Genomic DNA, 12,985 nt, shown 5'->3' on the forward strand with positions numbered 1-12,985 from the left:
CGCGAGATCGCAACGACGTCGTTCGATTGTATCGGACGCAAACGACGGAAGAAAACGCGCGGAATCCCCGAAGAATCCACGAGACGTGCAACTATCGCAGAATTCCCTCTCATTCTCTCTCTCTCTCTCTCTCTTTCTATCTGTCGTGCTTTTTGCGTTTCGGTGGTCGAGCGGTAAGCGAGCTTTTCGATACTTTCTCGGAAGACGGAGCTTCTCGATGGGCCGCCGTGAGATGAATTTGTCAGCTCCGGAAGCGTCCGCGCGAGTACTTTGCGGCAAAGGACAGGCTCAAAGTTACGTCGGAGTGGAAATTACGACATCCTAAGAGCGCTTTCTCCACTGGATACGCTATTTTCCTGGATACGCACGTGGCGATGCTTCTCGACGAAAGCTCTTGCAGTTTCTTGAGGCAGAGTTTCTTGATACAGGCATTATTTTTTTTATTATACAGGCATAATATTTCGAGGGATACGATACGGGTTTATAGAGGTGGCGACGTTACGAAATTATTTGCTTTGTTAACTAGATAGAATTATAGCGTTCGCAGTTTTTGAAACGTTGTTTTCGAAACACTTGGCTGGTCAACGTGATCTCTGTTTGATTATACGAGCTCTTTTTATCAACGATATTAATCCTTTTATACAAATAGTAGGCGGCAGTTGGTGGTGTTTTTCTTGGCGGGATATTAAAATTAAAAAGTTTCGACAAGCGGATTCAATTTGCCTTGAATCTTTCGTTTAATGCATTTCAAACATAATGCGATATAATAATACAGAAGGATTTTGCAATTTAAATAGAACCGCGAAGTTTCGTGATTTATGTAATAATATTACGTTATTTTAACATATGATAATGAGATAACAGTTTTAAGCGGCATTCAATTTTAACCGTTTCCTTTTTATTCCTAGGAATTAAACTAGAAAAGCTTTCCGATGATTTCCGTGCACGGAAACAGAATAAATTCTCTCGCCGTTGCATTACCTGTAAGAAATTCCAAGTTTTTAGAGTTAAAAAGCTTTGGAAATTACACTTTAAATAAACAAAATGCTTCTTAAGTAAGTACCTTTACCTCGAATCTAAGTAATTCCTGTAAATGCACAGAGATCGAACCTCGACCATCAAATTTAAACTTTTACTAACGAGACCGCCGTTTTCCATGCGCCGATGTATCCGTAATATTTGAAACTTTCATTCTGCCCATATCGAGCCAAAACGAGTAGAAATTTGCTCGCCTATCGGACGACACCTATCGCGTTCAAATACGATCTTTTCCTACTATCCACCGGCTGTGACAAAAATTCCTTCCAGTATCCTAATTCCCTATCGATGATTCGACGAGAAACCTCTCTGCGAGAAGGAATAGAAAACCTAAATACGTAGAACGACGACGAAGAATCGTAAAGAATACAACGATCCGAACGGACAGCCGTTTAGGTATTTTCGCGTTTAATCCGCCACGAAGAGATCGCGTTAGCTTTCTGCTCCGCGTCGATGCACGTCGTGGTCGAACGAATTGCGATTTTAAAGAACGCGCAAGCAAATCCGCGCGTCCGCGCTAAGGCGAACGACTCTCCCTTTTGGTACGCGTATAAAATGAAGGGTTAAGAGTAGAAGGCGGTCGCAGGGATAGACGATCGGTCGAAGGACTTCGGCTGGATCGAATCCTGTGGCCACGGGGGATGGGCCTGCCCCGAAGTCACCGGGAACTCGATGCTGCAGGTGTGTATCGAGGTGCACGCGTGTACACGCGTGCGTACTTCGATATTCCACGCGGGGGTGGACTGGTATTTACCGTAAAAGCGACAGACTTGCGCGGACCGAGTTTATCGATCGGCCGTTTCCAGAGCCGCTTAAACCCGCGACTCACGCCCGAGGATAATAATTCATGGCTCGAATGGCGATCGCAGAAAGGGAATTCCGATGAAAGCGTTATGATTCTGCGACTCGATGGACCGCGGCCGTCCCGTGCATTGTGCTGCGCTAATTTTTTCGTCCGCCACGGCATCTCGCCCGTGATTGACATAATTTCGAATTTCGAATCCAGCAGCGGCAGCAGGTTTCGCGCTGCAGATCGATAGATACGAATTTTCACGTTGACGTTCATTCTATCGTTCGGAAGAGTTTTTAGGTTGCGAACACGTCGTTGGGAAGATTCGCCGGCCTCTTCTTCGGCAAGGCGTTACCTTCTTCGTTCCAAACGATCACTCGTTTACTCGGACGATCGTGCGTTTCTTTCTGAATTTCGAATTTTCTTACTTTCTCCGGCAGAGGCTTCGCGACTACTCGCTAAAGCGCGAACCTGTTAAAAGCGAAAAGGAATTACTCCACTTGGCGATCGAAACTTGAGATTTATTTTTTCGGATATTACTTTGCGTTATTTACTCGGGTGGTTGCCAGGATTAATTCGGATTAATGTAGGTTTTCGAAGAACTCTGTGATATAATCATTACGATAAAGTTTAAGCCGAGAAAGCTCGATAAAATCATAAAAAGTACACCTATTACTTCACTCAAACAAATTATTCGAAACAATGTAGAGGTAAAAAGGTGTTGGTATCGTTGCATAGCAAAATATGATTGAAGAGTGCGGTTAAAATTGACGTCGTCGATTCGACTAAACGCGAACCGTGCGACGTTCGGCTAAATAAAAAGTTATATATACGAATCGTTGAAACAGAGTCTTCGGCCATGAATCGTGAACGTCGATGAGCAAACGGAACGAGGGATATGAAAGGTGACTGCGGGAGGTGTAGAGTGTCACTCGGTATATAACGGCACACTCGACCAGGCTGCTAGTTAGGCAGATGAATGGAGCAGCGGCTCGGATCTTTGATCTAGGGTAGGATGCCACTCCACTCGAGGACTTCTAGTCCTGTCTAGCGGAGGCAACACCTGCATTCTGCGGAAATAATAGCTCGAACGCAGCACAGATCGTTCTACGAGACTAACGGCCGTTTCTATTTTCGATCGTGTATGCGATCGCGCCTCTTAAATTTACTTACGAGCATCTACATCTCGATCTCGATACCTTCGCGTCACTGTGGGAACAACGCAGCCGAGATGGAACGTCAAGCTCTATGATAAGTCGTCTATGAAAGCCTGAGAGGAGCGCAGATCGAAATACAAGAAATCCTGAAATACATTTACAAATATAATACCGAAATAATACGCGAAGACGAATAATACTCCACGTCGGTAATGATATATGTCGAAAGATTTTTCTACGAACACGAAACGCATCAAATTTTCCATCTGGGTAGAGATACAGTCTTGAATGTTCGTACTTGGCTCGAGGCGACAGAGGGATTCCCATTCTACCAAGCAAGGGCTGCTGTAGAACCAGCAAGGGGTTAATATTTTGGCTCGCGACCCTGCCAGTGTAATGGATACGTCTAGCAGGGACCAATAAGTTTTCAGCGTTTCCATATCGTAATTAAAAGAACGATCGCGTTACGTTCGATAAAATCACGCGTCGCTTCTCCCAACTGTTCGTAGCTGACGTAAATTATTCATCGGCGAAGGATGCCGCTGTGGAATTACGATTTGCCGAAGATCCACGAACTCTAAATGTCTAAATAGAAAGAAGAAGGTCGTTGTTGCCGATTTCAATTTTCATTGAACGATTGATACGTTGAACTTGAACGAGCGGACGTTGCAACATTGTTACGAAGAAACGTCATTACGAGGTGATTAATTAAGCAGATAAATTGACACGTGTCGGGATAATATTAAGGAAGATGTAACGTCAGCCAAAGGATAAATAATAGATTGCGTTAACAGCGAGAAATTAAAGTCGCAAATGTCGAACGAAAGTACCGCATCGAGTCATTTTGCTTAAAAAGTCACGGGATGAACTCGTTGAAAAAGGTAATGCGTCACCTAATGAACAGGTGGAAAGCTGGCGAAGGACCAAAGGTGGTGATTATGCCAACAAACGTGACAAAAAGTTCGAGTTAAAGCGTACCGTCAGAGAATAATTGCGACCGCTCGTTTCTTCGTTGTATTGGAGACGCGCGTACCCGCGTACGATTAGCGTGCGCTTTTTACGCAAAACGCGTAGGTTGTTGAACAAACGAATCTGGAACGAGGATCTGACGTCGGAAGTAACGAATCGAGAAAGCAAGGGGAGAAGAGCGCGAAGCGCAGCAGGTTTCTGGGTTGACAAGCTTAATCTAGCGCGCGGAGAGAAGGGCTTTCGCCGTGACGTAAAACTCCATGGGGGTTAATACGTGTTTGGACGCGTGACCCACCACGTAATGGATCCCTAATGCGAACCGACGATTATTTTGCTCTTTCTCTTTTTGTCCGCTATAATCGGTCAGTGACAAATTTACCAGCGATCCGAAAGCTTTTAGCGGCAAAACTTTTGCATCGATCGAGCTTATTTCGTTATCTTCTTGCCACGCTCGTTATGGATATTTTACAACTACGTAACGTTCCAACGTATTCGTGGAATGTTCAGCCGTACGAACGTAACGCGTGTACATCACAATCATCGTCGATATCTCCGCGTTGACGAATAATTTCGTCCTTATTTTGCTTATCGTTGGCACGATAATTGATCGATAACGATAAGTTTAAGATCAACGAAGTTTATCGAACAGACGCGCGTGGAATAGACAGCCGTAGAGGATAGAACGGACACACGTGACACGGACACACGACGGTCAGGTTAAAAATTTGTACGACCACGTTTAAATGGAAATAAGAGAAAGAGAAGAAAGATATTTTTCTCGCCGAGGGGTTCGATGAGGTCGAAAAATGCTTTCCTGGAAGGCGGATAAAAATGCGCGCGGTGCTTCCTAAATACGGGATCCACCTCAGACACAACGATGTCTGACAGGGACTCTCTCACAATATTGACTCTTGACCGTGAGTATTTATCCTTTTTTATAGTTACATATTTATCCGTGGCTGCCCTTTTGTCGGCCGGATAGAGAAAGCCACGGTCCCGCGTCTCGAAACACGACATATAGACATAACTGCTTTATCTATATAGATGCAGCCATCCTACCAGCTGCATCTGCAGCCGCATCTGCAAAGTGAACCAGTAAAACTGGCTTCCCTTTCACGCTCAAAGGCCGTAATCGTCGCCAGTAGACAAAAACCTCGGAGAAATCCTCGTGTTCCGCCTTCCTCTCGTCTTTCGTTCTCGTTTCGGGTATCTCGAAGAATCGGAAAAAGCTCGTTCGATGTGTTTCGACGTCGATCTTTCTTCGATCGACGACGAGCTGCGTAATTGGACGATCGAATAGAAGAAAACGGATCAACGCAGGAAGCTTGAAACGCGGACGAGCAATAAATAGGCGGATCGGGTCGTTCAAACGGGGAATCAAATGCGTGCATCGCGTGCAAGGATCCGACTAACTGACTGGCTGACTGACCACGGGATGGCCAGGGGTTGAACAAACGGTTAAGGGATGTCAGGATAGTTAGGTGTGCCAGGATAGAACGCAGACGAGCACCTAACACGCAAATTCGTATAATCGTTACGTGCTTTGCCGCGTTTACGCGTTACACAGCATGGTCGTTCGTGTTGCCGCGACATGTCCATTTACATACACGACTCAAGGTGATTTTCTTTTAATTATACCGCATGCTTGCAGTCACGGTAATTTATAATCGTTGGAACATAAATTCTTTTCTATCTCTCTGCTATATTTAACGATACGATGCCCGAGGTAATTAGCTAATGGCACCGCGAATATTATGCGATTTGTATATTTTAAATGGGATCCGTGATTAGCAATCGTTTGTCCTACAAACGAGCGAGTACTCGAATTCTTGCCACGGAATTAGGACGCAGGATAACAGAGATAATTAAACGGTACCTATCGGATACCGTTTGAAAATTCGTTACGACGAACGAATCAATTCACGGCGAATCAATTTACAATACGTCGCGATTACGGTCGAACGGAGGCTCTAGAACGCGATCGCGGATTTCAAATCATCTGTTTGCAAAGCTTTGCTAGAGCATTGAGAATGGATTTGTTTGCTAACATGAAAGGGATCAAAAAGGGATTATCTGCGCAAACAGGGCATCCGTTGCGTTTTATCATGCTTGTTCTCGTATTTTTCACGCACGCGATCGTTCGCGTTATCTCTTTTATCGACTCCGCGCAACTGTTAATATTTTCGTATGCTTTCCAAACGCTTTTATCTTACCCCGTCGATACGTACCTGAGAAATCAAACGGGTAAACTGGTTCGCGTTTTTCGTTCCCCCGTTTTTTCCTTTTCTCTTAGTGTTTTTCTTCTTTTTTTCTCTCTTTTCTTCACTTACCTTCACGAAATTACTTCGCGAAGACGCGCGTTTACCGACAAAACCGAAAGAGGCGGAATCTCACTTCGTGCGACAATTGGCGTGTCAAAACGTTTCCCTTTCATCGCGTGTAATCACCACGTTTCGTTCGTCACGATGGAATTTCTATCAGAAAGCGGGAATCGTTGCGTCATCCTCCCACGCGAGAACGTACATACAAATTGTGCCATCTGCAAATCAAGTAGAAACGGCGAGCATGAGCTGGCTAGGGCCAGTGACGATGATGAGCCTACGATCCGATCAACAGCTGCCCTTCTCGGCCATATGGCATCCATCGAGCGTGTGCCACCCTCTCCTCTCCTCTCCTCTCCTCTCCTCACCTCACCTCACCTCTCGCCTCTTCGTGCGCCACCGAGGCACTCACGTGCGAGTACATCTGATAAGAGATCGCGCCGTTGATAAACCGACCGAGTCCAGGCTACGCCTAATAAATCCACCAGGCGCGAGTCCCGTGAAAGGAATACAGAGCCGCGACGCTGCACCATTTTACGCTGAATTGGCGGGATTGTCGTTTGACGGAAGTGACAGTTGTTATTCCGAAATGTGTTTCTCTTTTTGTTTCCTCTGGAATATCGTAGATTGGAAGGTGCGAGGCGGTGGCTCGTGATGGATGAGTTCGCGTCGCTTATCGACTCCAAAATCTTTCCATTGTTCCGCGTTATTTCGCTCGGCCTCGTTTAGTTTTGAGTTTCGATCGTACGGACCGTTCTTTACACGCTTTCGTGTTATTTCACGCAATCGTGTGAAGCGTTATACATACGAGTCGTTTAGAATCGCATCGTATTAATTGGTAATAGCATAGACATATTTTTAGTCGGTTAATTTTCCTCGTCGGTTCGAACTTTCTGTCCTTGTATCTAACAAGCGGCATCGTTTTCCGGCTGATTCACCGATCGACGACGCACGACGATACTCGTACTAATGACTCCATTTAGAGCGTGTCTCAGCACGCGGACGTACGAATCGTAAGCGGTAACACGCTGCCGGTACGATAAAGGATTTATAGCGGGGAGGAGCAACGGAAGCAAAAGGATTTCAAGAAATCCAGCTTCCACGTCGTTCGTACCCTTCGACGTCGGACGCGATAAATATTTTCCAGGACAATGAACGACGTTGAAGCTTTGTCCTGCTTTCGAGCGTTCTTGTGGCTTTCGATCGGAACCACGTCGGCAAAGGAAAGAATCACCGCGACCGGAAGTCGGGGACGATCTACCGCGCATCCGGCCACGCGTCGCCACAAGTCAATTAATTCATTACCACCCTCTATCTTTCTTCCTTTTTTGCCCCTGTTTACACGTTTCTGTCACCTCTTTTGCCACTTAAAAATATCAGGCCTGAATAATTTGCCACGATACTTCGACGACCAACGATCCAGTCAAATTTCATTCTCGCGCGATACGTGCGTTACACTTTTTCCTGTATTTCGATCTTTGTTCGCGCAAAATAGCCTCCGAGATGTCGAAGTAACGTTCCGTGAACAGGACGACCGAGCAACGTTAAAAATCCAACGAACGTGTCAGTCATCCAATTAGTCTCGCGCGATTCACCGATCTGGAAATACCTTGCTACTCTTCATCATACTCGCCAACCTTAATAAGGCTTTTAAATAAAAATATCCGAATTTATAAGACGGCACTGTCGAATTACAAATTAAAATTATCCTTCGTACTACCTGTCGGAGTTACAGTTGCAGGAGTCAATGTCTCTCTGCAAAATACCCGTATGAAGAGAAGGATGAAATCAAGCGCGCAGCTATCTCGATGTTTGATCACGGAAACGGGCTCCTCCTCCTGGAAGCCACGCGGAATGACGTTGGCTAGAGGGTGGGTGCATTTTAGGGGTTCGCATTTAGGGGTGACTTTTGGCTGCGTCGTTCACGGAAACGCGGCTCGACACGTGACCTCGATATTCGAATTCATTGCCACCGACACGTGACTTCCAATCAGCCTGCATTGTGTCAGAGGTTGTAGCCGCTGCTCAGAATTTGTAGATCGTCCTAACGGCCGTGCGCGCTGCATCGAGGATTAATCGGTCGTCCGAGAGTTTCCGTATCTCTGTACTCGAGTGCTTGCGTGTTTTCTTCTTTCTCGAGGAGTCCGATGAAACTTTTAGATTATTTGGAGGAAGAAGACCGTCGATAGGAAGGAGAATAGCGTTCGATGGCCTTAAACGGGGACGAACGACAAAGTAACAACGTGGAGTCGAAAGTAAAACAGCGATTCGCGGAAAGAAAATGGAAAGGATCGTTTAGCGTTAGCTAGAAGGAATTCGTGGATCGACGGTAACTCGAAGCTTTCGCGTCTTTCTCTGTTTCTTGTGTCTCAGCCACACAACGCTATTCCCAGAGGAAGAGGTGGAGAATTTCTCGTTGCGTGTTCGCAGGAACTGACTGCACGCTTCTCCCGGGGACGCTGACAAATAACGCGTGGCGTCGTTCGGCCACGTGACGCCTAATTGACGCTACCGTGACGTCACGTGCCGCGACTCTGTCCGTTCGCCAGCTTGCAACCGCTCTAACGCTCCGTAATCTATAATAAGCGTTCTCGCGAATTCGTTCGTTCTTTAACGTTTCGATTCGTGCAGATTTTTCCACACCGGTGGTCAATTCGAGCCGCGAGAACCCCGCGATCCGGAAGGCTCCAAAAGCCGAGCATCGCCGTCTCCAGGCGCGTTTCGAGACACCTCCGGTCGGTTGGTTCGTTCCGTGCTCGAGACGACTCGTCGGATGCGGACGAGGACGAGTGTCCTCAAGATCCATTAATCTATCCAGAGTCTCGGTAGCGTGGCAGTTTTTCTCCCTGGCAGGATCTATTCTTCGCAAACAGGATCCTGGAACCGCGTTGCGTGATGTCGCCCCCTCCATCACGTACGAAGGATATCACTTAGCCGGCATCGCCCACCCTTAGGAGCCGTGACACGCGCGCGCAAAAAAAAAAAAAAGAAAAGAAAAGAACAGAGACACGCAGAGGGAAAGAGAGAAGGGAACCGCAGGGGTTGCGCGCTCGACCTCCTGCCCCTCTTTTTCGCTTCACGGGGGTCGGCCAGCAATAAAAATATTGATGGTTCGGTTCCGGCCACGGACGGGACAATCGACTAATTATTCAGGGACCACGCGATCCTCCCCGGATATTTCCATCTCCATGTGTTTTCCTGGCCTCTCGTGCGTGCGCCTAGATGCCACGGATAAGGGAGGTCTGTAAGAAAGGAAGGGCTACGCTTTTTGTAACGGTGACGAACGTAAAACACCGCGATGCGATTCGTTTACTGGTACGTATACTCGACTGTGGTTTATTTAATCGCAAATTCGATAGGTAAGCGTTGTGACAGTGGTTATTAACGTAAAACGATAGGGCAGTCGTTGCTAGTAGAGGCGTGCGAGTATTATTTGAACTGTTCGAGTAACTCGAACCTTGGGTGGTGGAGCCGAGTGGAGCGTCCGAATTTTCCCAGCTACTTGAAACGTAGATTTGTGGAACAAACGATGTCTGAAAAAAGATACGAATTACTCGAAGAAATATCTTCCGTAGGAAAATGATCGAGTTGCTGGAAAATCGATGTATTTTCTGACGAATAACGCTGTTAGCAGAGTGGAAGATACGTAATTTTCTCGTTTTTTTTTTTGTTCTCGTTGAAAAAAAAAAATCCGCTGTTCATTTTAACACGGCAGAAGGAAAGTGCGACAATATTTTTAACTAACCGGTACAATCTCGGTTTTACGCAATCCACAGTGCGTGATCAGATTTGTTCTACGCGGATTCACTTTTTGGTTTACATCCTACTGGTCTCTAGCTTTTCATTTTTATTTCTGTTGTCTCTATTTGCTAGCTGTCGTAACGTATATCGAGAGAAATGAAAAGTTTCGCGAGAAACTTTAGCGTCAACATAACTTTTCCCATTTGTTTTCACAATTATTAATCGAAATTAGTAGGTTTAGTCGCCCGATAAGCAGCAATCACCGACGTAAAACATGTCTCTTCCGTAAATAATTAATTTCTGTATCCGATGCATGCCACTTGTGTTAAACAGACATATTTATACAATAAATTTTAACTGGGATATCGTTTAATTAGAAACGTACAAATATTTGAATTTATTTGCATAATGAAACGAAACCTTGCGATATTCCGCGAAGGCGTTGCTATTTATCTCGATATTTTTATAACTATAGCACAGTCGACCAAAATATCGATTGAAACGGTAGGACAATTGAAATATCACCTACCTGTAGTAAATGTATTTCTTTTAAAGCGACCGAATCCAAAGTGAATTTCGTGAAATAAATTATGCTTTTACGATAAACATTGCACACAGCTGCAACAATGATAAACAACGACATCAACGATATATTATACATTGACGATGCATATAATTAGAGTTAAGCGCAGCTAAATAAGGAATAAACGCCGGATCGTTAGACGAGATCGCATTAAAAACGAAGTACCGCGTGATAAACGCAAGAAACGATCTTTAAACAGATTCATTCTCGTACTGTGATTTCTTGTAGGATTCTGCTCGAACGGAAGCTATTCTACCGGAAAGGGAAACTCAGAGGGCAAGGAGGCGTAGATTAATGGAAAGCGCGGCAACGGTCGTCGTTTAAGGCGAGGTGAAAAATCGCGTGAGCTTCTGTTCAACAAGCGTTGAACCAACCGGCGCGCCGTTCAGTTGTAGATCGTTAGATAAGATTTCGTGAGTAAAATTTTGATCTATCGACGGATGGTCACGATCTCTACGAATTTAGAAGACACGTTCGTCTATGTATTTGTTCGTCTATGTAAATATATATTGCAAGCTGTACGTTTGTACTCGTAAGCTGTTTTTGAAACCAACGTGAAATCGTATTTTGGGGAAACGTGCGAGCAATTCGAAAACTTACGAAGCATACACGATTTATGCATCGTGCATGAATTAGCTAGCGATACCGAGTGGCAACAGTTATTACCAGGATTGGTCATCGTGATCGGTGTAATTTAACGGTCAAAAACGTGAACGTGTACTTGTTACGAAGTACGTTATTCAGCCGATAATTGAAAGTGCATTATTCCTTTGGACCATCGTGAATTTTTTATGAAAACGATCCGCGAACGCTTAGCGAGTACTCTCTCACGCTTGTCACCTTTAACGATCGTCGATAGAACGGAATATGATCCACATTATAAAGCATAATGTCGCGTTATTACTGCACCCTTTGTACATACTCCCCCGCGTGGCGTATAGCAATCATTCGGCCACGGTTTCCCACCGTATCGGCCCCTGCCTTGAAATCGAAACCGTCTAGAACGAGTGCCTCGCTGCGGTCATCTATTATCCATCGGGAATTGCCATCCGGCAGGAGAACTCGAACGGAACCCGTCCGTTCGAAGACGTCGCGTTCGACAAACACGCTTTTCCGAATTCTACGCGTCTTCGCATTGTGCGCAACGATAGCCTCGATGACCGGAACAGCGAAATTATTGTCGTGGAGATGTCGTTATGCTCGTGAAATTGAGGAAACATTCCGCTTCGATTTTTCTTCCTTACTTAACCGAATATTCCAATCGAATTTGCATCCCAAAAGAAAGAGGAGTAACGTTAACAGGAGTAACGTTCAAAGATACACGCGTAACTTTTCGGCCACGCACCGCCATAGAAGATGAAACGATCTTCGAATTTGAAGTTTCCGCGCAGTACAGAGCCCGTCAACGGTTGCGCGAATATCAAACTCGCTTTCCTCACCGCCCACGATCTTTCCTCCGCTTTCCTCCCTGACGTTCTCCAACGTCGAAGAACGGAGAGTTGTAAATCAACCATAGACGGTGGCTGAATTTTCATCGAGGTCGAAACGCTGTTAAAACATGGGACGAGCAATGGGTTAAGAGCAGGTGATGACGCAGTGGGATGAATGGTGGCGCGCGAGTGAGTGACTCGACAGCTTCCGGCCGCCGCCGCGCCACTGCGTTGGCCGATTCGACGGGAACGTCTAATGGAGCGGATGATGCACCGTGGAGCTCGTGGAAGACTACCGCGTGTTTGTTAAGAGATTCGCCACGGCGCGGTTCCCGTGGCGAAACGCTAAGTGCATCCCTCTATTATGCAAGACGTATCTTCCACGAAACTTGTGTCATGGGAACGTACGATCGCGGCCTTCCTAATGAAATCGTGATGCGCGCCAGTCCACCAAATTGATTTATGCTCTTGTCGATGAATTTCGTCGGTGCCCGCAACTCTGTCCTCCGCCATCAGCCGAGATACTTGAAATTGCTTCTCCGTGTGGAGTTTCCTCGCGTAGCGAACTCCTTTGGAAGACGGAGAGCGGCTGGCGAAGGAAGACGCGACCGGTAAATTACTACAACGAAGTTGCTTGCGGATACGGAATCGTTTTTCGAGGATTTTTTAGATTTGGCTTTTAGAAGCCACCTTTTACGTTTGATCGGCGTCGATCAGAATGGAACAGAGGTACGAAAGGTTCGAGTATCGCGAGCCATTTCGCAGCAACAAGCGGCGGAAATTACACGGCGAACGACTTCTTCTTTCGCCCGCTGTGAGTTCTTTGTTTTGAAAAATCCGCTCGGTTTCGCCGGAATATATTATACTTTAGACCGTGTGACATCATTGACGTGCGCAGGATAGACAGGCCTTTAGTGGCAGCTCGAAGAAGAAGAGGGTAATCCCGTATCGAACAG

The 12,985-nt window shown here is 45.9% G+C and overlaps 1 protein-coding gene across 2 annotated transcripts in view; it reads right to left on the reverse strand.

Annotated features, from left to right (window-relative positions):
• Positions 1 to 815: 815 nt before the first annotated feature.
• LOC122570198 (S phase cyclin A-associated protein in the endoplasmic reticulum) overlaps positions 816 to 12,985 on the reverse strand; it is a 56,460-nt gene continuing 44,290 nt past the window's right edge. The window contains exon 16 of one of the 2 annotated variants that reach the window (XM_043732216.1): positions 816 to 981. In XM_043732216.1, the coding sequence (XP_043588151.1) occupies positions 917 to 981 (65 nt within the window). In that variant the 3' untranslated portion in view covers positions 816 to 916. Of the gene's footprint in view, positions 982 to 9,644; positions 9,809 to 12,985 lie in introns of those variants that run through there. The other variant, XM_043732218.1, reaches the window with a different exon arrangement.

Source organism: Bombus pyrosoma, linkage group LG8 (genome assembly GCF_014825855.1).
Source record: "Bombus pyrosoma isolate SC7728 linkage group LG8, ASM1482585v1, whole genome shotgun sequence".
Lineage (NCBI taxonomy): Eukaryota > Metazoa > Arthropoda > Insecta > Hymenoptera > Apidae > Bombus > Bombus pyrosoma.